This window comes from Cetorhinus maximus, chromosome 9 (assembly GCF_964194155.1).
Source record: "Cetorhinus maximus chromosome 9, sCetMax3.hap1.1, whole genome shotgun sequence".
NCBI lineage: Eukaryota > Metazoa > Chordata > Chondrichthyes > Lamniformes > Cetorhinidae > Cetorhinus > Cetorhinus maximus.
Genome location: NC_135887.1, coordinates 35,661,274 through 35,689,245, shown reverse-complemented (window position 1 = coordinate 35,689,245; position 27,972 = coordinate 35,661,274). Strand labels below are relative to the sequence as shown.

General features: G+C 44.2%; 1 protein-coding gene across 5 annotated transcripts in view; it reads left to right on the top strand.

The window, feature by feature from the left end:
• LOC144684559 (LIM domain kinase 1-like) overlaps positions 1–27,972 on the top strand; it is a 68,491-nt gene that overhangs the window by 25,917 nt on the left and 14,602 nt on the right. For 4 of the 5 annotated variants that reach the window (XM_078548479.1, XM_078548478.1, XM_078548482.1 and 1 more), the window contains 9 exons: positions 29–235; positions 4,593–4,698; positions 6,701–6,879; positions 9,907–10,081; positions 23,562–23,648; positions 25,195–25,326; positions 26,328–26,387; positions 27,374–27,439; positions 27,760–27,931. In XM_078548479.1, the coding sequence (XP_078404605.1) occupies positions 29–235; positions 4,593–4,698; positions 6,701–6,879; positions 9,907–10,081; positions 23,562–23,648; positions 25,195–25,326; positions 26,328–26,387; positions 27,374–27,439; positions 27,760–27,931 (1,184 nt within the window). The remainder of the gene's footprint in view (positions 1–28; positions 236–4,592; positions 4,699–6,700; positions 6,880–9,906; positions 10,082–23,561; positions 23,649–25,194; positions 25,327–26,327; positions 26,388–27,373; positions 27,440–27,759; positions 27,932–27,972) is intronic. The other variant, XM_078548480.1, reaches the window with a different exon arrangement.

Here is a 27,972-nt window from a genome sequence, read left to right as displayed (position 1 = left end):
TTTCACTTGTTACTTGTCTCCCCTGCAGTGGTTGCTGCTATTACCAGACAATAGTCACTCCTGTGATTGAACAGATCCTCCCGGACTCTCCCTGTCCGCCGATCCCACACACTGTGACGTTGGTTTCAATCCCAGCCTCCACGGAGGGAAAGCGAGGCTTCTCTGTGTCTATCGATCAGCCCTGCAGTCCCAGGAGTTCCTCTTCAGAACATTTGCACACCATACGGGTCAAGGAGTAAGTGAGAATGATCGCTATAATGGAGAAGGGATTGTTACTACCCCTCATGCTGGGTGAGGTGTTTATGAATACCTACACTTCGACAGTTTGCAGCCATTCTGCAACCAGTGATTTCACCTCCGTTGGTGGGGGTAGAGTGATGGGCCGGGTCAGTAGCCTGAGCTTTGTTTTCTTCTCTCGAGGTGCTGGTTTATAGCTGTATGTGGTACCTACAGGACTTCATCCTGAGTGGATACTGACTGAATGTGGACCCGGTGAATGTTTGGGGGGATATTTGGTCATGGAGGGCTTCACTGTCGAGGTCGACCCTGTCCTCTCCCATGACCACACCCATCCATTTCTCAGTTGGGTAGCAGACACTGGACCCTAACTGATCCTTGCCCTCCTGAGCAAGAGATGCTGAATCCGGTTGTAGTGCACCCATCAACACTGCCAGGTAAAATCAGTTAACTTGAAGTAGGGAGCCCCTATGCCTCGGCTCCAGATTTTTTTTTTATGGCCTGATTAATCGGGAGGTCAGCCTTGAAATCTGACAGCAGCTTGAATGTGTAGCTCAAAATGGCCTCACCTACCAGGATCACTGGTTGCTGTGGAAACCTGTAGCCCCAGCATAAGCAGAAATTTGGTTCTGGGGTATAGTAACCCTCAGAATCTGCCACACATTGTGAGGTGAACCTTAGTACTGCCAGATCTGAGTGGCATCAAATACGCAGCAAAAGATGGAGCCAACAATTACAGTACAGAATTAACATCAGCTTAATTTCAGATTTTATCAAGTTTTTCGGGAAAAGAAACCATTAATTTTTATCAGTAAATTGGGAACATATTCAACATGTTTGATTTGGGTAATGTCAAACATCTGGACACCGGAGAGGTTTTGGTGACACAGCTGGTTCTGGGAGAAAGTGTAGTGGCAGTCGCTTTGCTGTGCTACCGTAGGGATTTTTACAGTAATGAGATTTCACACACATTCTAGTTGGTGTTTTGCACTGGTAAAGGTCAGGAGCAGCAGTCTGAATGTCTCAGGGTGGTGACAGGAGTATTACGCACTCACTTTTGTGTTTATTTTTTCTGATATGCAAAAGGACTGCTTCAGAAGGGATGGAAATCTAGTTTTAACGTTAGATTCACACAACCTAATATTTGTGTATCTGCTTTTGTTTTCTTATTGGTTACTGAACTTCCTGATTTCCCATACTGATACTCATGGGACATTGGAGGACTGAATCACAGCTGGAAATCATTTAGATGCTAACCCAGCCTTTCTGTTAAAGTGCATTGTTTAGTACTCCTTGTGAGAAAGTGGTCCAACTACATCTTGAGACCATTTATGCAGTTAATTGTTGGAATTTTCTCTAAATTAGCTGCTGCTTGACTTCATCCCTTGTTATCTTGACAATCTCTCTATCACAATGTTGGGAGAAGAAATCAGGAGAAGATAAATAGCCTTTTCTTCACCTATTCTTTGTAAGAATGAGTTTTCTTGAATGTGAGTATTGCTAGCAAGGCTGGCATTTATTGCCCATCCCTACCTGGCCTTGAGGTAGGGGTGATGGGCCCTCTTGTGAACTGCTGCAGTTCATTTTGTGAAGGTACTCGCACAATGCTGTTAGATTTCCAGGATTTTGACCCAATGATCGTGAAGTCATGGAAGTATGTATCCAAATCAGGTTGGTGTGTTGCTTGCAGGGAAACTTGCAGGGATAGGTATTCCCATGCACCTGCCCTTGTCCTTCTAGGTGGTGAGGATCATTGGTTTGAAAGGTGCTGCTGAAGAAGCCTTAGTGAGTCACTGCAATATATTCTGTATAGCACACACTGCAGCCATGTTTTACTGAGGGTAGAGGGAAGTCTATATTTAAGCCAATGGATGGGGTGCCAATCAAGTGGCTGCATTTTTATCCTGGATAGTGTCAAGCTTCGAGTGTTGTTGAAGCTCAAGGCACGTGGAGAGAATTCCATCATTCCTGACTTTTCCCTCTTGTTTAGGCTTTGGGAACTCAAGAGCTGCAGAACAGCCAGCCTCTAACCTAGTAGCCAAGGCATTAGTGTGGCTTGTGTGTACAGTGGTGATTTGTTTGCTTTCATTCAAAGCGTTGCCTGGAGTGTAGTGTAACAATGTTGTCAGAACACTTATTTGAATAAGTAGATTATTGAAGGCAGGAAATGGCCAGTTGTTTATAAATGAGTAGTCAATAGACTTAGCAATACATCGATGTATTGTAACACATTAAACTCCTTTGCTTACCTTCTCCCCATATCTCTTGATCTCTTCAGAAACCGAGATGGGAGGTGGCAATCATATATAGCATAAAGAATAGCAAATCACAACCATAAATGCTGAAGCAGAATAGTACATTCCAACTATATATTGAGGAAAGTTAGTGGGAAGGGCCAATGTATATGAAGTGGGGTAACTCTCACTACATCGTTGGAGGGTGGAAAGTGCCACTGTTTTAAAGTAGGAGGGGTGCGAGAATAGTTCCAGGGATGAGGAACTTCAGTTATGTAGGAAGATTGGAGAAGTTGGAACTGCTTTCCTTGAAGAGGTTGAGAGGAGGTTTAATAGAAGTATTCAAAATCATGAGGGGTCTGGACAGAGTAGATAGGGGAAAAACTGTTCCCACTGGTGGAAGGATCAAGAACAGAGGGAACAGATTTTAGGTAATTGGCAAAAGAAGCATTGGAGACATGAGAAACTCTTTCCCGCAGTGAGTGGTTAAGATCTGGAATGCACTGCCTGAGTGTGGTGCAGGCAGGTTCAGTCAAGGCATTTGAGGGGGAATCGGATTATTATTTGAAAAGGAAGGATGTGCAGGGTTATGAGGAGAAGGGTGGGGGGAATAGCACGAAGTGAATTGCTCGTTTTGGAGCGGGTGTAGACACGACAAGCTGAATGACCGCCTCCTATGCTGTAACAATTCTTGAGATTCTGAACAATGTTTCTTTTAAAATCTCACTGTACACGGACAGGTTTTTCAATGCACGGTGCCTTTAAATTTTTTGCACAGTTGTGTGCACACAGTAGTTAAATAGAGGCCTTTGTAGTTATTTCAGGTTGCTGTGCACATGCAGCTTAACAGGAACATTGGTTAGTAACTATATTTAGTGGTTAGGAACACTGATGTGGTGCAATGAATTAACTTGTTATTAATATCTATCACCACAGTAAATTTATTTGGTTCCCTTGGTTCCATTCCCCTTCAAGGGGATTATATTTCCCAGTATTATGCAGCATTTGTTTATCTCTTAGCATAGGTTTAGTTTACTCTTTATAATGCATGTGGTTGACCTAATGTATACTGAAGGTTATCTTTTATAGTCATTACAGTTAACGTTAATTGAAATATGTTTTCAAAGATTTGGGTGCCCATTGCAGAGAAGATTTTACTATTTCTGTCCACAAAATTGGGTGTCATGAAGATATTAATGTATATAATGTTATTGGAAATGATTTAAAATTGGACTTGTAGGGTCTGTGTCTGTGGGTGTGAGTGTGTGTCTTAAATGGATTAATGCCAGCTAGTCTGGGTGCTTTGATGTATAGCAGTTTTGAGATGTTAAACAGTAAGTTAGAGGGTAAATTTGCATTTTGTTTAAACCATTCAAAGACTGAGGGTGAAATCTTGCACCTAGCAAGGAGACACCAAGCAATATGTTTATATTACTAATAAAACTGGTACTATGAAAGAGGTTTTATTGTTAGAAGAGGTGGAGTTAAAAGCGCCTAGTGATACAATGAGAATTTGCATTCAAAGGGAAGGCTAGGTATATACAGAAAAGAGTTTTTTGTGTGGGTAAATCAGAGGCATGCCGCCTGTAAGCCTACCACTGTGCAAAGGAATCAAATTGCATGGGACCTCATTTTGAATTCGTAAGATAAAATGTGTTTTGCCTGGTGCCTTTTTAAAGTCTATGGGTTATTGTTGCCTTGAAGATTTACCTAGGAGTGATTAATTTGGGGATTTGTTTAAAAGTTTTATGGTAGTAATTCGTAGACACATGTATGTTTAATTTTTTTGTTAAATCAATAAATGTTTTCAATTTAATTTGGTTTTTTTTTTAAAAAAACTCTCGGCTTGGTGATTTCATTTCTGAATTCAGGGCTGCATCTCAAACATACCAGTTGAAAATATAGGCTATGACAGTTGTTTAAAGTTTCCCTCTGGGATTTTAAATAACTCCGCCTTTACCAACTGCTGTGTCATAACGTGGGCTGACTTCATGGGCCTTCAGTGGGCATAATTAACTACTGGGAAGCTTGAGCAAAACCTTGCAGGTACCAGTGATCTAGCCGAGTGTTGTAGTTCCCTCCTGTCAGACACTCATTTCTATGATGCCCTTTTTGTTGTAGAGTTGACGCGGACTGCATCAGTCCAGATGTGAAAAACTCCATTCACGTTGGTGATAGGATCCTGGAAATCAATGGAACACCAATCAGGAATGTGCCTCTGGATGAGGTAAGCTGAGAAGAGAAAGCAGAAAATCAGCAAGTTACAGTATCTTTCTCCATCTGTAATATCCTAATAAGTACTTAATCAGACTTCATGCAGTTAAAATGAATGTAAACCTATTGAATGAAACTACCCATAATTAAATGAGTCTCTTGGGGAAGAAAGGAAAATGCCAACTACAAAGTGGGGTAGGGAGACTAGGAGGAGCCAGCTTCAGATAGTCGGGGAGAGACATAGGCCTGGACTTTTCCCGCAAGTTGGGTGTGCAGAGTTGGGAGAATTCCCAGCTCCAGGAACCCAACCTTTAAAAATGGGTGCCCAGATGTCGGATTTTTGGTCCGGGATTGTGGGGCTGGATTAGAAGATGGGGTGGGTGACTCTGGAAGAACTGAGGGCAGCTATCGGGTGCAGAGGTGGGCTGGGTGGACCTCGGGACCTAGGCAGAGATTAGATAAAATAAAGTTCCAAGTGTCTGCTGCAGATTTCAATATATTGAGAAAAATACACTCATTCGTAAAAACCCACTTATTTTATTTGCATTCCTACAGCTAATTAAAGCCTTTATAACAACAAACGTTTCATTAGAGTACAAACAATCCCTTAACAGCAGGAATTGGAATTCATAATCCCACTTTAACATCTGTAACCACTTGAAGCTGTCAATCAAATTATGAAATGGCAGGCACCCCACTGGTGATAATGGATAGCTGTGAAATCAGTCATGCAGCATCAATCCAGTAATGGAAGCCTGGAGGCTTATGTCAACAGATAGTGAAATAGCAAGCAATTTTTTTAAACACTCTAGACCTTTTTTTCAAAGATTTAAAGGGCAGGACTTTTAAATGGCTTGATAACTCCCTTTGGCAGGTGTTCTTGACAGGTGCAATGAGCTCGACAGTAATGAGTTATGCACTTTTTACACTTGCCTACTTTTAACAATCCCAAAGGGCACCTGATTCCCCCAAAGATGTCCCAGGTCCAGATCCAAAGGGGTATCCTATCTCTCCAAAGGGGTACCCTGACTATCTAAATGAATCCACAAAATCCTGTTCTTACCAGGTCCAAACTGCACACTTTGGGATTCACACTCCAAGGCTACCAAAATCCCACTTCAGTTGATGATTTAAATGGCCAACTGCCTCTGTAAACGGCACTTGCACAAGACTCACCCTGCCCCATTCCCACCCTATGAAAATGGGAATGCTGTGTTTGTGGGTGTGTGTTGGGGATGGGGCCTTATGATTTTCAGCCACTTCCAAAAGAACATTTCCACTGTGGCGCAAAATCTGGGCCATAGACTTTAGATATGGGAGTGTCAGATCCATATTTTGGAGAGGTAGAAACGGTCAATGTCAGTCCTACAAAGTGGGGTAGGGAAGAGTGAGTGAGCAGCTGCATTTGGTACGAAAATATTGGTGATTCCAACTACATATAGTGAGACGATGGAAGTGAAATATGCCAACTTGATGTAGTGATGAATATATATACCAGCCTTATAATGGGATGGGAACTGAGTTGGATTGGTATCTGCATGAAGGGGAAGGGAATGATGGAAACTGTATAAAGTAGTCAATGAGAAATGCCACGTGTATAGTGGAGAGAAAGGGAGATGTGAGCTTTGTGTGTGTATATAATCTGTCCATCTATCATGCATAGTGTGGAGGAGTAACATGAAGCAGCTGCAAGTGGTGGGATAGAATGGGAGCCACCGGTCCTATATTGAGAAAGAGAGAGAGAATTGGGAGGGATCACCTAATGGGTGAAATGGGATAAGCTAGTCCTACATAGCTGGGGGAAGAGGGTGTAGACAATAGAAAATGTCACCTATACAGTCAACAACCTGTACTGAGGGGAGTAATACTGACAAATACAGCTGGAGGGTGATGTGATCTACTGTAAAGTGATCCTGACATTCGCCCTTGACCATGCCTTATCCTGTGAGAAGTTTTTCTGTTTCTGGATTCTGAAGCTGGTACTGTTTTCATCGTGTGATGTTTGACCACCTCAGATTGACCTCCTGATCCAAGAAACTAGTCGTTTACTCCAATTAACCATTGAGCATGATCCACATGACGTGTTGCTGGGGGACCAAGTGGAGACCATCAGCCCCATGTCAGACATTTACAGCCCACAGAGATCAAGTGCCCCGAATGGAGAAGGTAGCACGGTTAAAAAACGTCCCATCAAGTAAGGTCATATTATTATCGTTTGTACTAAATGTCCGCTTGATTTGCTGTTTCTTAGCTTACACCATCTTATAATCTGGCTTTTAAAGTCGCACAAAATCATCGCAAAGAAGGAGATAATTCAGACCCTCATGCTGGCTATTTGAAAGATGCAAACTTTTATTCAAGATTTCATTCTTGCTGTTGCAACGCCATTCAATCCTTCATTCCATTAAGTTCTCAATCTTGGCTGTGGGGAAGCATCAAGTGAAAGATAGCCACCTCTGCACAATTTGGAGGGATAAAATTAGTGTTAATCATCCTTGATCTATCCTTTGCCTCTTTTGTGATTGGTTTGGAGTGACACCGACAAAGATCTGACAGAATTTGAAGCATTTGAATTACCCTTACCATTAAGGGAACTGAAAGAAGCTGTGCATAAGCCAAGAACGTGAACCTGTAAATTTCATGTTGTTTTCTCTGTTCTGCCCAGTATTGTTTGCATGAAATCAAAACACTTCACAAAAAAAAAGCCCATTTTAAATAAAACCTCCTAGCATGATCCTGGGAGTTATCAATCTTTCTATAATGACCTTAATAATGGAGAAAATGGCAGACTTAATTACAAAGGAAGGAATTCAGAAATATTTATTTTTGAATGCGATTGTAGAAGGCATCTCCAACTCTAGTAGTTAGAATAGATATTAAAGATCCGATGGCAATGTTTGCAAAGGAACTGCAAATTACATAGAAGATCAGATACATTTACAGCACAGAAGGAGACCATCCATATTTGCCAACCGAAGAAAGTCATCCAACTCGTGGTCTATGGCGTTGTACATTATGGCACTTCAAGTGCATATCCATTTAATTTTTTTAATGCAGTGTGGGTTTCTGCCTCAACCATCTTTCAGGCAGAGTGTTCCAGACCTCTCCACCTCAAGTGAAAAACATCATTCCTCAATTCCCTTCTAATTCTTCTACCAGTTACTTTAAACCCACGCCCCCTTGTTATTGACCTCTGCTCAGGAAATATGGTTATTCTCATCTATTATCTACACCCCCTCATAATTTTTTTGTCTCAACCAAATGCCTTCTCTGTTCCAAAAAAAACATTTCCAGCCTGCCTAATCTTCTCTCAGCTAAAACTCTACATTCCTTGTGAATCCCCTTTGTACCCTTTCTTCTGTGATCACTTCCTTCCTTCCTTCCTGTGGTTTGGTGACCAGAACCGTATGCAGTACTCTAGCCATGGTCTAAATGGAGTTTTGTACAATTCCAACATAACCTTCCTGCTCTTTTATTCTATTCCTCAGCTAGTAAGGGCAGGTATGCCGTATTCCTTCTTGACTGCCTTATATAACTGTCCAGCTGCCTTCAAAAATCTGTGGACATGCACTCCAAGTCACTCTGTATCTACACATCTCTGTATCTTACCGTTTATTGTGTGCTCCCTTGCCAAGTTTGCCTTTCCTAAATGTATTACCCTGTACTTCCCTGGATTGAATTCCATTTGTGCCTTCCTAAATGACAATTTTTATATTCTCCATCAGAGACTTTCCAATAATTTGCCCACCACTGTGGTTAGGCTGACTGGTCTGTAATTACTCAGTCTACCCCTTTCTCCCTTTTCAAACAGCGACACAATATTAGCTGTCCTCTGGAACCATGTCTGTTGCTAGAGAGGTAAGAAAATGAGGGTCAGGTCAAACACTACTTCGTCCCTTGCTCCCCTTGGCACTCTGGGGTACGTTTCATCTGAGCCTGGCCATTTATCCACTTTCAAGGATGCTAAATCTTTTTAAATTAAATCTTTTATTATTTCCTGTCTCACTATGTTTATCCGAACCAGTATTTTGTGCTCCTTAACCACAAATGTGGGTGACAGTGCAGTTATTGTAAAGACTGTTGCAAAGTATTCCTTGATAACCATGTGCCATCTTCTGCCACCATACATAGGTTAGCTTTTTGGTCTTTAGTGGGCCCTACTCTTTTTCCCTAGTTAGCCTCTTGCTCTTTATGTAATTCTAAAACATCTTTGAGTTTTTCTTGATTTTACTTGCCAGTGTTTTTTTTCATGTCCTCTCTTTGCTTACCAAATTTCCTTTTTAATTTTACCCCTGCACTTATATTCCTGTAGGCTTCCCTCATTACTGACTGCTAGGTATCTGACTTAAACTTCCCCTTTTTTGCCTTTATCCTACACTATGTGCTCTTTGACATCCAGGGGGTGGTCTAGATTTGGCAATACTGCCCTTTTTTCTGTGAGAATATATTTGTTCTGAGCCCTCTCTATCTCTTCCTTGAAAGCCTTCCACATCTCTTGACGTTGGAAACAGCTATCTGAAATGAAATTAGGCCAATTTTGCCAAATCGTGCCAGTAAAATTGGTGTTTCCTCAGTTTCCTGGTTTACCTTGGTCCTTTTCCATAACTACATTAAACCTAACCAAATTATGATCACTACAACCAAAGTGTTCTGCTACTGATGTCCCTTCCACCTACCCAGCTTAGTTTCCTAAACGAAGTCCAGAACTACCTGCTACATATCGTCTTAAAATGTATTCAGGCAATATTTTTCTTTTAAAGAATTCTGCAGCCGCCACACCTTTTATCTCAGTCAGTGGGGGATTTCAATTTTACTGCCCAATTCTTTCTGTACTTCTCAGCAATTTGCTGACATACTTGCTTTTCTATCCTCCTCTGACTGGGGCTCTATAGTACACTGAAAACAATGTGCTTGGGGTCCTTTATTTTGGGTGATTCTTTAAACCCATATTGATCCAGAAATTTTTTTAATCAGGGCAATATTTTTGACCTAACCTGCAATGACTCTAGGTGTTTTTCTCATTTCAGCTCTTTGTCTTCGCTTCAACCAAGTATCTGTAACTTCTATGTGTTTCTGTATGTTACTTACTATGCCACTCCTGGCTGTTCAATAATTGATATTTTAATGTAACAAAGCACAGACTTGGAACTCATTGAGTTTGATTTTATTGAGCCATTGTCTATATCAGTTGTTATGACAGTTGCACTCTGTCCACCTCCAGGAGAAGCTGCAGTATTGACAAATCACCAAGCACTGGATCACCTGCCTCTCAAAAGAAAGATTTGGGCCGCTCTGAATCCCTGCGAATTGCCTCCAAAATGCATCGTATTTTCCGCCCTTCTGACCTGATTCATGGGGAAGTGCTGGGAAAGGGCTATTTTGGACAAGCCATCAAGGTATGTTTTTCAGAAATCCTGATCCCTGTTCCTCTCTTTGGGATGAGTTTTATTGGAGACAACTTTCTAATTCCTCCTACTGTCAGTATTGCTAGAAAGTTCAGTCCTAGAGAGTACTATCCATCAAGGAGCTATGTTGCAAAGGGTTTGTGACAGCATAAGCCTCTGATTTGCACAGTCACAATGTGGTTTGTTTTTCATTATCCACCTGATTACTGACCCAAGACTGAAGAGTGTTATAACCAGTCTCTGTTCCTTTAATTTGTCCCTGTTTTGGCCTCCTTACTGAAGAAGGTATATACTTGCATTGGAAGCAGTTGAGGGAAGGTTCATTCAATTGAATCCTGCGATGAAGGAGTTGATTATGAGGAAAGGTTGGGCCTTTGGAGTTTAGAGGAGTGAGTGATCTTGGGGGGGGGGGGGTCTTAATAGGGTAGGTGCTGAGATATTTCCCCTTGTGGGGGAATCTAGAACTAGCAAGCACAGTTACAGGATAAGGGGTCTCCCATTTAAGACAGACGGGAGAAGTTTCTTCAGAGGGTGGTTAGTCTTTAGAATTCACTTCCTCAAAGAACAGTGGAGGCTGGATCATTGAATATAGTCAATCTGAATTAGACAGATTTTTGATCTACAAGGGAGTAGATGATTATGGGGACAGGCAAGAAAGTGAAGTTAAGGCCACAATCTGATCAGCCATGGTCTTATTGAATGATGGAGCAAGCTGGAGGGGCCACATTGTTCACTGTTTCTGGTTCTTCTGTTGAGCTAATAGCACGGTACATTCTCTGGGATGGAGAAGGCTAGAAAATGCTGGTAAATCAGCCAAGGACCTGGACAAGAACAATATTCCGGCCTGTTTGGCTCAGTGGCAGCACTCTCTGGCTTCTGAGTCAGAAAGTTATGGGTTGAAGACCCGTTACAGAGACTTGAGGACATGGTCCAAGTTGAAGCCTCAATGCATACTGGAGAAGTAATAATGTTTTAAGTTGTAGGGGATTCAATAATAAAGGGGACAGGGAGCATCCTTTGTAAGCAGGATCAAGGGTCCCACGTGGTTTGTTGTCTACCTGGTGCCAAGGTCAGGGACATGCCAAACTGGCTTGAAAGGCTATTGAACAGGGAGGGGAAGGATCCATGTTGGGACCAATAATATAGGGAAGAAATTCTGTTTGGAGAATAGCTGGGTCTAGGAGCTAAATTTGAGAAAAGAACATTGAGTTATAATCTCTGGATTATTACTTGAGCCATGTGAAAATTGGTGTAAGAATAAACAGATTAGGCTGGCGAACTTGTGGGTGAAGGAGTGGTGTGAGAAAGGGGGTTCCATCTCATATGAAATATAAGCATAAAATGCTGGAAAAACTCAGCAGATGTGGCAGCATCTGTGTAGAGAGAAACAGAGTTAACGTTTTGAGTCTGTATGACTTCAGAGCTAGTAGAAGTAGAAATGTGATGGATTTTATACTGTTTGAGGGGGTGTAGCAGCTGAAGCAAGATGGGAAGTCCGGAATAGGTGGGAGCTAAGGAGAGATTGACAAATATGTCATGGAACCAAGATGAAACTGAAGATTAAAGAAGGCGCTGATAGTGGCAGAATGTGTTAATAGCAAAACAAGGGTGAGTGCTCTGTGAAAGCACAACATAGAAACAAGTGACAGATGGCCCTGTGGGGGTGGGGAGGGTTGGTGAAAAAAGATGAATGAATAAATGAAAATAAATAAAACATAAAAATGAGAATTAAAATTGAAATAATTTTTTAAAAAATTGTATTTAATAAAAGGAGTGGAGATGGAGGAGAGAGTTCATAGTCTGAAGTTGTTGAACTCAATGTTAAGTCCAGAAGGCTGTAAAGTGCCTAATCGGAAGGTGCGATGCTGTTGCTCCAGCTTGCGTTGGGCTTCACTGCAATGTTGCAGCAGGCCAGGGACAGACATGTGGGCATGAGAGCAGAATAGTGTGTTGAAGTGGCAAGCGACAGGAAGGTCTGGGTCATGCTTGCGGACTGAACGAAGGTGTTCCGCAAAGCAGTCACCCAGTCTGCATTTAGTCTCCCCAATGTAGACATGACTGCATTGGGAGCAGCCAATAGAGTAGACCAGATTGAAGGAGGCCGCAAGCGAAGCGCTGCTTCACCTGAAAGGAGTGTTTGGGGCCTTGGTCAGGGAGGAAGTAATGGAGCAGGTGTTTCACCCTCTGCGATTGCATGGGAAGGGGATGAGGAGTTACCGGTGATGGAGGAGTGGACCAGGGTGTCGCAGAGGGAACGGTCCCTATGGAATGCTGACATGGGGTTGAAGGGAAGATGTGTTTGGTGGTGGCATCATGCTGGAGTTGGCAGAGGATGAACCTTTGAGTGTGGAGGCTGGTAGAGTGAAAAGTGAGGACAAGGGGGGCCCTAACATCCTTCTGAGAGGGAAGGGAATAGATGAGGGTGGAGGTGCAAGAAATGGGGTGGAGGTGCAAGAAATGGGGCAGACACAATTGAGGACCCTGACAACCACAGTGGGGTGATCCCTCAGTTAAGGAAAAAGGAAGACGTGCTAGAAGTGCTGTTTTGGAAGGTGGCATCATCAGAACAGATGCAACGGCAAAGAAGCAGAGAATGGATGGAGTCTTTACAGGAAGCAGGGTGTGAGGGGCTGTAGTTGAGGTAGCTGTGAGAGTTGATGACGTAGTGGTGTTGTCGAAACCCACCACGGCAGATGGTGGAATTTGAATTAAAAGTCTGATGACCACAAAACCATTGTCGCTTGTTGTAAAAACCCATCTGGTTCACTAATGTCTTTTTTAGGGAAGGAAATCTGTCATCCTTAACTGGTCTGGCCTACCCACAGCAATGTGGTTGACTCTTAAATGCCCTCTGAAATCAAACAGTTTTATCAAACCGCACCAAAGTCACAAAAAGGAATGAAACTGGATGGACCATCCGGCATCGGCCTAGGCACCGGAAGTAACGACGGCAATCTGTGCTCAGTCAACCCTGCAAAGTCCTCCTTAATAACATCTGGGGGGGGCTAGTGTCAAAATTGGGAGAGCTGTCTCAGAGACTAGTCATCCTCACAGAATCATATGTTAAACACAATGTCCCAGATGATACCATCACTGGCAGTGCAGTCCAGGCACAGTGGTATACAGTCGGGAGGGAGTTGCCCTTGGAGTGCTCAGCATCGACTCCGGGCATCAGGTCAAACATGGGCAAGGAAACGTCCTGCTGCTTACGACATACCACCCTCCCTCAGCTGATGAATCAGTGCTCCTCCATGTTGAACACCACTTGGAGGAAGTGCTGAATGTGACAAGCATGCAGAATGTACTCTTGGTGATGGACATTGAAGTCCCCCACCCAGAGTGGCTTGGTAGCACCATTACTGACCAGAGTTGGCCAAGTCCTAAAGGACATAGCTGCTAGACTGGGTCTGCAGAAGGTGGTGAGGGAACCAACAAGAGGGAAAAACGTACTTGACCTGATCCTCACCAGCCTGCCTGCTGCAGATGTATCTGTCCATGAGAGTATCGGGAGGAGTGACTGCTGCACAGTCCTTTGTGGAGACGAAGTCCCGCCTTCACATTGAGGATACTCTCCATCGTGTTGTGTGGCACTACCACCGTGCTAAATGGGATAGATTTCAAACAGATCCAGCAACTCAAGACTGGGCACCCATGAGGTGCTGTGGGCCATCAGCAGCAGCAGAATTGTACTCAGGCACAATCTGTAACCTCATAGCCTGGCATATCCCCCCAATCTACCATTACCATCAAGCCAGGGAATCAGCCCTAGTTCAATGAAAAGTGCAGGAGGGCATGCCAGGAGCAGCACCAGGAATACCTAAAAATGAGGTGTCAACCTGGTGAAGCTATAACACAGGACTACTCATCTACCAAAAAGCATAAGTAGAAAGTGATAGACAGAGCTAAGCAATCCCACAATCAATGGATCAGATCTAAGCTCTGTAGTCCTGCCACATCCAGTCGTGAATGGTGGTGGACAATTAAACAACTCACTGGAGGGGGTTCCACAAATATCCCCATCCTCAATGAAGGGGGAGCCCAGCACATCAGTGCAAAAGATGAAACTGAAGCATTTGCTACAATCTTCAGCCAGAAGTGCCGAGCGGATGATCCATCTCGGCCTCCTCCGGAGGTCCTCAGCATCATAGATGCCAGTCTTCAGCCAATTCAATTCGCTCTACGTAATATCAAGAAACAGCTGAAGGCACTGGATACTGCAAAGGCTATGGGCCCTGACAATATTCCGGCAATAGTACTGAAGACTTGTGCTCCAGAACTTGCTGGGCCCCTAGCCAAGCTGTTCCAGTACAGCTAAAACACTGGTATCTACCCAGCTCTGTTGAAAATTGCCCAGGTATGTCCTGTACACACACAGCAGGACAAATCCAACCCAGCCAATTACTGCTCAATCAGTCTATTCTCGATCATCAGTAAAGCGATGGAAGGGGTCATCAACAGTGCTATCAAGCGACACTTGCTTAACAATAACCTGCTCACTGACGCCCAGTTTGGGTTCTGCCAGGGACACTCGGCTCCTGACCTCATTACAACCTTGGTTCAAACATGGACAGAATAGCCTCCCAAGTTGAGGTGAAAGTGATTGCCCTTGACATCAAGACCACTTTTGACCAAGTGTGGCATCAAGGAGCCCTAGCAAAACTGGAGTCATTGGGAATCGGGGGGGAAAACTGTCTGCTGGTTAGAGTCATACCTAGCACAAAGGAAGATGGTTGTAGTTGTTGATGTCAGTCATCTCAGCTCCAAGACATCACTGTGGGAGTTCCTCAGGGTAGTGCCCTTGGCCCAACCATCTTGAGCTGTTTCATCAATTACCTTCCTTCCATCATAAGGTCAGAAGTGGGGATGTTCGCTGATGATTGCACAATGTTCAGCACCATTCTCAACGACTCAGATACTGAAACAGTCCATGTCCAAATGCAGCAAGACCTGCACAATATCCAGGCTTGGGCTGACAAGTGGCAAGTAACATTCGGGCAGCACAAGTGTCAGGCAATGACCATCTCCAACAAGAGGGAATCTAACCATTGCCCCTTGATGTTCAATGGCATTACCATTACTGAATCCCCCACTATCAATATCCTGGGGGTTACCATTGACCAGAAATTGAACGGGACTAGCCATATAAATACCATCACTACAAGAGCAGGTCAGAGGCTAGGAATCCTTTGACAAGTAACTCACCTCCTGATTCACCAAAGCCTGTCCACCATCTACAAGGCACAAATCAGGAGTGTGATGGAATACTCCCCACTTGCTTGGATAAGTGCAGCTCCCACAACACTCAAGAAGCTTGACACCATCCAGGACAAAGCAGCCCGCTTGATTGGCACCACATCCACAAAGATACACTCCCTCCATCACCGACGCATAGCAGCAGCCGCAGCAGCAGTGCTACATCTACAAAATGCACTGCCGGAATTCACCAAGGTTCCTTCGGCAGTTTCCAAACCCATGACCACAACCATGTGGAGGGACAAGGGCAGCAGGTAGATGGGAACACCACCACCTGGAAGTTTTCTCTCCAAGTCACTCACCATCCTGACTTGGAAATATATCGCTCTTCCTTCACTGTCGCTGGGTCAAAATCCTGGAATTCACTTCCTAACAGCACTGTGGGTGTACCTACACCACATGGACTGCAGCGGTTCAAGAAGGCAGCTCACCACCACCACCACCACCTCAAGGGCAACTAGGGATGAGCAATGTATGCTGGCCCAAGCCAGCGAAGCCCACATTCCGTGAATGAATTTATTAAAAAAAAAGTTGGTGGGCTTATAATGAATATTGGTAGATGTCCATCACTAGAATTGCAGAGAGAGAGAGAGGTGAAGGAAGTGTCAGAGATGGACCACCTGAAGTTAAGAGAGGCGTGGAAATTGGATAAATTTTTCCAGGCCAGACGAGAGCATGAAGTGGCACCAATACAGTCATCGATGTACTGAAAGAATAGTGGTGAGAGGCGGCCTGAGTAAGACTGGAACAAGGAATGTTCCATACATCCTACAATAAGACAGGCATAACTGGGGCTCATGCAGGTACCCATAGCCACACCTTTAATTTGGAGGAAGTGAGACAAGTTTAAGGAGAAATTGTTCAGTGAGAGGCGAGTGGTGGCAGATGGGGATTGTTCAGGTCTCTGTTCAAGGAAGAAGCGGAGAGCCCTCAGACCATCCTGGTGGGGGTTGGAGGTGTAGAGGTATTGGATGTCCATGGTGAAGAGGTGGTGGTTAGAGCCAGGGAGCTGCTTCTTCTTATCGTGTCCACAGACAGTCTATACATGGCCCATCCAGAACTGGATGCATTTTTGTGCTTTGTTGTTGAATTCAGCAAGATCTGCAACAGTGCAGGGTTCCTCTAGCGATAGGCATTGCAGGAGATGTTGCATGGTCTGTGGCTCAGTTCCACATTCACAAGTTGTCGGTCTGGTTGTATATCCCCATTTGCTTAGTGATACCTTTGAATGACCTACACCAGTCCTAAGTCTGTTAAGGCACTTCCAGGTTGCCCAGTTGCAATTAGCTCCTGGGGGAAGGCTTTCATCCGGTAGAATTTCCATCACTGGGGGTTGTTCGAGACTGGCGAGCCGGTCTTTCCACAAGGCGATGCGGGCTTCAGATAGGGTTGATTGTAATGGAACAACACTGCTCATGAAGCTCTTCCTTGACTTTAGACGGCTGGGTGTAGGTGTATGACCATGTAGAGGGTGTCTCTCATCTGATGTTTGACGGAGTCGCTCTTTCTTGCTGGCTACCGTTCTTCTTGTATCAGGGGGAGCGATACCCGCCAGGATATATAAGCTGTTGGTGTTTGTTGGTTTTCAACAACCTGTGATAAATCGGCAGCTTGCATTCAGAACAGCATCCATCTTCTTAGCATGAGTAGATCTTTCCCATGCAGGGCAGACGTATTCAGCAGTGGAATGGCAAAGAGCAAGTGCACTGGTTCGCAATGTTTTCGAGCTTGCTCCCCATTTTGTGTTAGTGAGCTTATTCAGGATGTTGTTTCGTGCGCTCACTTTTGCCTTTGTCTTTTCGATGTGGTTCTTGAAGGTGAGGCATCTGTCAAGGGTGACTCCTAAGTAGATAGGGTGCTCGCAATGCGTCAGTGTTGCTCCACACCAGGTTACTTTAAGCTGGCGTTTGGCTTCACGGTTTCTGAGGTGGAATGCACAAACTTGTGTCTTTGATGGGTTTGCGCGAAGGTGGTTTTCTTCATAGTAGGATGTTAGTTCCTCCAAGGCCTCAGAAAGCGTTTTCTCCACGGTGTTAAAATCAGTGCTTTGGGCAGTGACACATAAGTCATCAGCATATATAAAACGGCGTGTGAGACCGTCTATAGGTTGGTCATTCGTGTAGATGTTGTACAGCAGCGGTGCAAGCACGCTTCCCTGAGGAAGACCATTCTTCTGAATACGCCACCTGCTGTGCTTCCCACCTAGTTCAACATAGAACCGGCGATTCTGAAGCATGCTTTCTAACAGCTCTGTTAAGTGAATATCTTTTGTCATCTCTAGGATCTTGCAGAGGAGACGTCTATGGTCCATTGTAGCTTATGCTGCTGACAGGTCTACAAAAACAGCACCTGTTACCATCCCTTGCTCAAAACTATCTTCGATATGTTGTGTGAGGTTGAGCAGTTGGCTTGTTGTTGATTTGCCGGGGCGGAAACCTGCTTGCTCTGGAATGATCTCATCTACAGTTGGTGCTATCCTATTGAGTATCAGGCGTTCAAACAGCTTATTGGTGTGGCAAAGCAGTGAAATTGGCCGAAAACTCTTAGGATCTGAGGGATCTTTTCCGGGCTTTAATAGTGCTATTACATGTGCCTTCTGCCAAATATTAGGTAGCTTGTGTGTTGCCAGGCAGTGGTTGAACAATTATAGGAGCCATTTCTTTGCTTGCTGTCCAAAAATGCTTTATCTGCTCCGTTGCTATGTTGTCAAGACCAATTGCTTTCCCGTGTTTTAGACTAGATATTCCAGTTTCCTGCTCTTCCATGGTGAATGGTGCAGTGAAGCCAGGGTCATCGCTGTACTTCTTCCTCTCTAGTTGTGCTGTTGGTTGTTTCTTGTTGATTTTTCCATTTAGGAGCAACTGGTGTGCAACTTGGTTAGCAGACACATTTGGATGTTGGGCAGCTTTCTAGGGATCGCCTCCAAGTTTGCATATGAGAGACCATGCCTTCTTGCTGTTTTTTGTAAAATCTGTTGTCTCTATCAAGGTGTCCCAGGTGTTTTGACGCTCTTGAGAGATACTTAACATCACCCTCTCACCGGTAGATATTGTTTCCTCTGAGAAGGGGTCAGATTCAAACATTGAGACAAACTCCCAGTAGAGTTCAGCATTTTCCTTGGTGAGACCAGGTTGCTCTACAACTTCGGAGGACCTTCCTTCTGGCTGTTTGCTGGACAGCTTTTGCAAACAGGTTGTAGTGCTCAGGTAGTGGTTTAATGTGTTTAACCTTACGGTCAAGTGCTCGTATGAACCCGTTCCAATCGGCCTTCTTGAAGTTGAAGCACCTTTTGAATGGTATGACGGTTGGTAACACTGCTGCATTTATCTGGATACCAATAGGACGGTGTTGTCTGTGGTATTGGGTCTGTGACAAGCTTCTTGCAGAGGCCAGTGATGTCGTTGCTGACAATGGCAAGATCTGGGTTATAACTACACTTCCAGCGGGCACTGTGGAAGGAGGCTGGCACTTTAGGATCGTGGATGAGACTAAGCTGGTTAGGGTCCATCCATTCTTCGACTGCTTCTCCATCGTTGTTAGACTTCTTGAAACCCCATTGGATACTGTGGCTATTAAAGTCTCCAATGATGATCTGTGGTTTACTGTGCAGGTTGGGTACAGGGTTAGAGAAGCTGAAATCTGTGCCATATGGCTTGTGCACTGAGGTCACTGCTACTTTGCTCAGCTCTACAGTTAGAATTTCGATGTTGTCCTCTGTTTTAGAAGTGGCTTCTACAACTGAACCAGCTCTAACAAATACAGCACTGCCATATTGTCAATGAGGTCTTTTCAATAACCAGGAACAGTCCTGGTATTTTTGGGCGGTTGTTCTCACTTCCTCTATGTGTCTCCTGCAGGCAGAGGACATCACACTGCAACTCATTGCATAATGTAGCGAGGATGTTTTGTTTAGCTACAGAGAACCCTTCAACGTTAGCAGATATAACAGTCAATGCCGGTCTTGAAAAAGACCCGTGTTTCTGATATCGACGACTTCCGTCTTCAGGCATGATGTTGGTACTTGATCAAATCAGTGGTACGAAAATGTTGTATACACTACTTGCTGTGTGTGGTGGTGGTAGAATTGGTTGAAACAGGGCCGCGACGTAAACGCTTCTACCTTGGCAAGGGGGCTGGAAGTTATTGATGTGATGTAGGGCATCAGCAGAATTGCGAATGTAGGTGGGAAGAGACTGGACAAAGGGAGAGAGAATGGAGTCAAGATAGGAAGAAATGAGTTCCGTGGGGCAGGAACAGGCTGATATGGTCTACCAGAACAGTCCTGTTTGTGGATTTTGGGAAGGAGGCAGTAGCGGGCTGTGTGGGGTTGGAAGCTGTGGAGGTAAGATCTCCAGAGAGATGAGGTTAATGACGTGCCTGGAAACAATGGCTTGATGTTCGGTGGTGGGATCATGGTCCAGGGAGAGTTAGGAGGAAGTGTCTGAGAGTTGGCGCTCAGTCTCTGCAAGGTAGAGGTCAGTGCGCCAGACAACAGCACCACCCTTGTTGGCAGGTTTGATAACAAAGTCCGGGTTGGACCTGAGAGAACGGAATGCAGCAAGTTCAGAAGGAGACAGGTTAGAGTGGGTGAGAGGAGCAGAGAATTTGAGACGGCCGATGTCATGCCAACAGTTCTCAATGAAAAGATCAAGAAGCAGGTAAGAGGCCAGAGCGAGGGGTCCAGGTGGAGGGAGAATACTGGAGGTGGGTGAAAGGATCTGTTGAACTCCTGCACAAAGAAGTGAGCACGGAGATGAAGGCAATAGAAGAAGTGTTCAGTATCGTGCCGAGCCCGAAATTCACTGAGGTGAGGGTGTAAGGGGATGAAACGGAGTCCTTTGAGTACAGAATGTTCATCACCGAGAGGGGATGGTCAGAGGGTATGGTGAATACATGGCAAGGGCTGGCATTAGAAGAAGGGCTGGCATTAGAAGAAGGGATGGGGTCATATGTCAGTGGCACCGATTCTGTAACAGGAAGGAACTATACAGTTGGGACAGACGTCGCCCAGATAGGGCTGGGATAAGGGTCCCAGTGGAAAGAATGAATAGGGCGGTCAAGAGGGCTTTGAACTACTAAATGGAGGAAATGCTCTAGCGGAAGTGCTAGTATATTGTTGAATCATAAAATGGTTACAGCACAGAAGGAGGCGATACTGCCCATGTCTGTGCTGGCCCTCTGAAGAACCAATTCACCTAATGCTGCTCACCCGCCTTTTCCTGTAGCCCTGCGATTCTTTTCCTTTTCAGTTAATGTTGTAATTCCCTTTTGAAAGCCTTGATTTGACCCTGCTTCCACGACACCTGTGGGAAGTACATTCCAGATCCTAACCACTTGCTGTGTAGAAAAAATTCTCCTTATGTCGCTATTGCTTCTTTTGCCAATTATCTTGAATCCCTGTCCTTTGTTTCTTGATCCTCTCACCAATAGGAACAGTTTTTCCCTATCTACTGTATCTAGACCCCTCATGATTTTAAATACGTCAATCAAATCTCCTCTCAATCTTCTCCAATCTTAACCAAAGTTCCCCATCCCTGGAACTGTTCTCGCGAATCTTTTCTGCATCCTCTCTAATGCTTTCACAGCTTTCCTAAAGCGTGGTGCTCAGAAATGGGGACACCACTCCAGTTGGGGCCGAACCAGTGTTTTATAAAGGTTTAACATAGCTTTCTTCCTTTTGTACGCCATGCCTCTATTGATAAAGCCCTGGATGCTGTATGCTTTGTTCACTTGGTGGGGGGGATTCATGTGGTGGGATTGTGGAGTTTAGATTTCCTAGAATAACAACTTAACACTTGGAGTCCAGGTATGAGGAGACACTTCATGAACTAGGGTTGTATTTCCTGGAACAAAAACAGAAAATGCTGGAAAAACTCAGCAGGTCTAGCAGCATCTGTGTGGAGAGAAACAGAGTTAATGTTTAGAGTCCATATGATTCTACTTCAGAGCTGAAGAGAAGTGGAAATGTGATGACATTTATACTGTTTAAGGCGGGTGGGGCAGGCGGAGCTAGATAGAAGGCCAGCAATAGGTGGGAACAAAGGTGAGATTGACAAAGGTGTCATGAACTAAAGGACAAAGGGAGTGTTAATAGTAGTGGTAAGGGCTAAAAAAAAAAGTGCTAATAGTGGCATAAAGGTAAGAAAGCAGAATGTGATAATAGCAGAACAAGGGTAGCATTGTGTGAAAGAACAACATGGAACAAGTAACAGATGGCCCTGTAGGGGATGGAGTGTAGGGAGGGGGCAGTGGTGGGGAAAAAAGGATAGAAAATGGGATAGAATGGGGGGATAAAAAAGGGGATAAAGCTATGGATAAATGACTTTTTTTTAAAAAACTGGATAAAAAATGAATGTAGAAAAATGGATTTAAAAAGGGGTGAAGATAGAGGAGAGAATGTTAAGTCCAGATGCTGAAAAGTACCTAATCGGAAGATGGTGCTGTTCCTCCAGTTTGTGTCGAGCTTCACATGAACATTGCAGCAGGCCAAGGATGGCCATGTGGGCATGAGAGCAGGGTAGTGTGTTGAAATGGCAAGTGACTGGAAAGTTTGGATCATGCTTGTGGACAGATCAGAGGTGTTCCGCAAAGCGGTCACCCAGTCTGCGTTTGGTCTCTCCAATGTAGAGGAGACCACATTGGGAGCAGCGAATGCAATAGACCAAATTGAAGGAGGTGCAAGTGAAATGCTGCTTCACCTGAAAGGAGTGTTTAGGCTTTTGGACAGCGAGGAGGGAGGAGCTAAAGGGGCAGGTGTTGCACCTTCTGCAATTGCATGGGAAGGGAATGAGGTGTTGGGGTGATGGAGGAGTGAACCAGGGTGTCCCGGAGGGAACGGTCCCTACAGAATGCTGACAGTGGGGGTGAGAGGAAGATGTCTGGTGGTGGCATTATGCTGGAGTTAGCGAAAATGGCGGAGGATGATCCTTTGAATGCGGAGGCTGGTGGGGTGAAAAGTGAGGACAAGGGGGACCTTATGGTTCTGGGAGGGTGGGAAGGTGTGAGGGCAGAGGCGTGGGAGATTGGCCCTGTCAACCGCAGTGGGGGGAAACCTCGGTTAAGGAAGACATGTCAGAAGCGCTGTTTTGGAAAGTGACATCATTGGAACAGCGACGGAGGCGAAGGAAGCAGGGTGTGAAAAGCTGCAGTTGAGGTAGCTGTGGGGCTTGTAATGAATATTGGTGGACAGTCTATCACCAGAAATTGACCAGAGGGGTCAAGGAAGGGGAAAGAAGTGTCAGAGATGCACCATGTGAAGGTGATAGAGGGGTGGAAATTGGAAGCAAATTTAATACTTTTTTCCAGGTCCGGACAAGAGCATGAAGCGGCACCAAAACCGTCATTGATGTACCGAAGAAAGGAGTTATAGGAGGGGGCCTGAATTGTATTTCCTGGAAATTAGTTGGTTAAAGGGTGACTTGATTGAGGTTTTCAAGATATTAAGGGGTAGATGGGAACTATTTCCACTGGTTGGGGATACAATCTAAAAAATTATAGTCAGACATTTTTGAAGTGAAGTTAGGAAACACTTCTATACAGAATTAAGTTTGGGACTCTTTTCCACAAACAGTAATTGATACTAGACCAGTTGCTTTTAAGCCTCATTGATAGATTTTTATTTATGGGACAAAGGCAGGTATGTGGACTTAGGCCACAGGTCAGCCATTGAATGTCAGAACAGCCTCGTGGGCCCAAATGGCCTACTCTTATGTTCTATTACATTGTTGTTTCTGCTACCTTGCTGTGCAAACATTGACTGACAGCTATGTTTCCTACTTCAAAACAGTGACTTGGCTTCAAAAGTACTTCATTGACTTGCAGTACTTTGGGTGTCCTCAAGTGTTGCAGGGCACTATATAAATGTAAATTCTAGCTAACACCATCCCTACCAGAAAAATGTACATGACCATCTTCTTGGCAGCTTGGCATGTGCAATAAATATAGTCTTGCAGTGTTATCCACGTCTCTTGGACAAGTTTATATAGGTGTGTAACCTTGCCTCTAGCCTGCTACAATGTGTTTTGCCACAGCCCAGTACTTAGCCATACCTGCAACCTAAAGTAAACCTTACTTCAGTTCGAAATTCAGTTTATGAACTTCAGTCCCTTTTATACGTGTGCATTTTGATCACTGAATCTACGATTGGGATTGTGATGTAGTTGTGGAGTCGTTATCCATCTTCCTCTTTGTATATCCTTTTTTTTTCCTTTTTGATCAGGTGACACACAGAGAGACAGGAGAGGTCATGGCAATGAAGGAACTGATCCGCTTTGATGATGAAACCCAAAGAACCTTTCTGAAAGAGGTTGGTAAATAAGAGTTTCATTTCTGTGTTTGTGTTCCAGTGTAACGCCATCCATTTAACCAAACTGGTTAAATATTTTAATATTGCTACCCGTGCTACTGAGATGATCCTATAGTACTAATGTTAATATATTGTTGGCCTGATTGGAGAAGTTACTAATATAGAGTTAAGATGTGTGATAGAGGTAACATTTCTCCTGTTAAATCTGTTAAATGTGAGTTCACACCACCCATGTACCTAATTTTTTTTTTGTGGGACCAGCACATGAGTTAAAATCACTTTCTACTGAACAGGGATGTGTTGTGAAACAGGCCTAAGGCAACAATGAGGAACTGAATGTGTGAGGTGATTCATCCATGTCTTACGGTCAATGTGTTTATGTTAAAGTGATTGGAAGAGTTTAAATGGACGATATAATCATGGTAACAATGATTGGGAGTGTTTGAAATGGGCTAAATGCATTTTCCTGTCATCTTGTTATTCTTGATGTTACCTTTGTGTCTTTTGACGTATACAACCATTAATCCACATTACATGAAATATAGAGATCAAAGATGGAATTGGAATAAGAGTTTTGAGTGAACCACTTTATGTTGTAGCCATACTGGATTGTGTGATATGATGTACCTGTGTTCTCAAAGTGAATTGTGAGCTCAGTAAAGACCCTTATTGTCATACTGGAATCATGTAGTATAATTGGATCGTGGAAGATGACTCATTCAAGACCTGATATCTGTTTACATTGATGTTTAAAGCAACAAAACAAATTAGAACAAGAAAGCAGTTCCAACATTAAATACCATTGGCCTTTTGGTAAGGTCACTGATGTCCCATTGGTCTTGTTAGAATTTTAGATTCGAAACAGCAAGAAGATGGTGGTCATGAGTCTGCAGGACTTTGAGGGGGAATCCACCAGAACAGCTGTAAGCTAGGCTGGGACCCAATGATCCTCTGTACCCTTGTGTGGATGGAGTCACTGTCCAGTCACAATCATGGCCATTGCTGTAAAGAAGGGGAAGCTCTGCAAGGACTTGAAGTCTTTAGATGGACCCAATGTGTGATCAGAAAAAGGGGCACGTCACAACTATTCTAATCTGGACATTTAAATTCTAGAAGAAGCTATTGGATTGAGCTCAGATACATGGCACCTGTTTGCACTTTCCTCTCTTCCCGGGCCAGGGGCAACAACATTAGTTTTTGCACCACACCAACATCAGCCACGTCAGCATCTGCTGGACTCTTCCTAGGCTGACTGGCTAAGTTGCACACTAAATGTTTCAGTCAGTAATTGCATTATCAGGGAGAGCTCTTTGTGACGTTTTGAGAGCATGTTACAAATTGAATGTACTGTTCAGTGTTTAACCCACAGCTTTGAGAACTAATTAGGAGAGTTTGTAAAATGGCTAGGAGTATCACCCCGCATTATAGGGCATGAGGTGAGTGAGTCAAGTGTGAAATTGAGAATGGAGAGCGTGCTAATTTTATATTTGGCTCTCTGTGGCGTGTGGCTCATTAACAAAGCTTGTCTTTCCCTCCTAATAATCAGGTCAAGGTGATGCGCTGCCTCGACCACCCGAATGTTCTCAGGTTCATCGGTGTTCTTTATAAAGATAAAAGGCTGAACTTCATTACAGAGTACATCAAAGGAGGGACACTGAGAAGCATCATCAAAGACTTAGTAAGTGATGACAGAATGAACACAGTCTGATTGTTGAGAAGTTGTGCAGGATTGTTCCAGTTTAGAACCACAGTACTATGAGGAATTGTGTCTCGGTGAAGGCTTTATTGAACCATTGACCAAGTGGTTTATGTGATGGTGGTCGTGGTGGGAAGATCCTATACTGTAGAAAGGCTGTCGAAATGGCAAGACAGTATTGCCTATAAAATAAGATGGTCCATATAGAAGGAGCAGTGCCATCTACAATATAGGAAGACAATTATTCCATTTTGTCCTAAGCATGCAGGGCTGAAACTAGAATATTGATTAACCTAAAGACTATGTCAGATGTGACTGGCAGGGACAGATTTCTAAAAGGAGTCCTCCACAGGTATTTGTCCCTCATTTCCATATTCAGGGGGCCTATTGCATGTTTTCGATGTAGACCCAGGTCTACAAATTTTAGCAGTGGGACCAGTGTCTGTGCAGATTTGGTAGAGGCTTTCCCACTGCTAAAGTGGTATGCTTTAATACGGTTTACAACTGAAAAATGGATGCATCGCGTATCAGTTTCTCTTTTATTTTCTGACACAACAGCATACAAGATGAATTAATAGGAACAGGAAAAGACTATTTAGCCCAACACGCCTGTCACTTTTCCATATATTAGCCCTACTTAGTGTTTCTTTCACCATGTCCTTGACCCCTTTATTGCTCCATAAACACTGATGCCTCTTGACTGCATTTCACATTACTTCCTGTCCTTCTGTGTCAACTTACTCCACAAATTTATTACACTCTACACATTCCTTCTGTCTTCCCTTCATATGGCTAACTTTAGCACTTACTTCCGACTCTGGTGCTCTTTGCTGTAGGCTGGCTGATTGAAGTAACTACAGTTGAACAAAGCAAAATTGTAATCGGTTAAGAGGTTGCTTCACAGGAACTACTTTCTTTTCATGCAAAATTGAAAGATACAAAACCAGTGTAACCGGGGCCTCCTTGATTTTTGCCTCCAACAGGACCGTATATTGCCATGGGACCATCGTGTGAACTTTGCCAGGGACATTGCTGAGGGAATGGTAAGCATCTGGCTCTTGTGGAGGATTGAGTAGAACTGCAGGCAGAACAATGATCTCTGGGGACTGAATTCCAATCAGTAGCAGTAAAAAGGTGTCTCATTTAAAGGGGATGTGATAACTCAAACATGTTAAAGCTGTCATCTGACTCAGGCCCCGACCTCCGATTCATCACACAATATTGCAATGAAATTGAACTTTGCGACTGTATGAATTCTAGTTCCAACATATGTCTCAAACTCTGGGAATAGAACATAGGTGTGAACTGCTGCTGTTGAAATCTTGCTGCCAGATTGAGTCTTTACTCTGTGTACACAACTTTTAGAATGATCCAAAGAATGTTAATATACACGAGGACCCACTTCAAACTGTACCAGTTTGGTTTAGTAGACTTAAATTTCTTGTCCCTTGTCTTTTGCTTCATTTTTAAAATTCCACCAATTTCGCCAGTGGCGGTGAACTGCAACCAAAAGCACAATAGTTGTGTGATTTGGTGACTGTAGCTTTGTGGAAGGTTGGGGCCTTGCCATCAGTTTTCCAGAGGTGCTGGGGCACTGTGACCATGTTGGCCTGTGTAGTAGAATGATCTGTACCTAAAGAGTTAACATGGGACCGAATACAGTACTACCTAATCGGTGTTATAAAAAGGCACGTGACCCAGAACTAAGGGCAGTCTAGAGATAGATAGCAACATGTAAGGACCAAGCATGGGGTCCTCTCCATACCTTTACCCGCTACTGGACTTTGTACATATTTACCATAATGTTAATAAAGACTTCTTTGTAACTTCAACAAGACTACTCACAGTGTCCAAGCAGTACACATCACAGCTAGTGACAACAGAACAGATCAGCCTCCACCCTGATCCTCTCGAGAGGTCTCTGTCTGCCTTCTCTCTGGGCTGCAAAACCTTGTTCAATAAACTAAAGCAGGAGTGGTAACTATTTTAAAACTCTTCACTTTGTCCCCTACTTGCTTTCTGATTTCAGTCCTATCTGCATTCTATGAACATCATCCATCGAGATTTGAACTCGCATAACTGCCTAGTGCGTGAGGTAAGCATCAATGAGACTGGGTCAGTGGGGGAGGTTTGCTTTGGGTGATGCTGAATTGCTGTCTGTGTTGGCATGGAGCACCCCCAGACGGAGCCGGGTTCCTGGTAGCGGGGGAGTGGGGCATGGGGCAGTCCCAGGTACTGCTGGGTTCCTGTTGGGGGGTGTGGGGGTTTCCCAGGCAGGGCCGGGTTCCTGTCGGGGGTGGGGGGCGGACTCCCAGGCAGTACTGGGTTCCTGTCGCGGGGTGGCGTGTCCTGGGCAATGCTAGTTTCCTCATGGGTCTCTGTGGAGGTAGGATCAATTTCTGATTTGTATTTCAGAATAATACTGTCGTGGTTGCTGATTTTGGACTGTCCCGACTAATGGTTGATGATAAAAAGCAGACAGACAATCTGTCACCAGGAAACCTGTCCACCATGAGGAAGCCAGACAGGAAGAAGCGTTACACTGTGGTGGGGAACCCTTACTGGATGGCTCCAGAGATGATTAACGGTGAGCGTTTAAAAGAGGGAAATATCTTTTCCTCAGGTAGT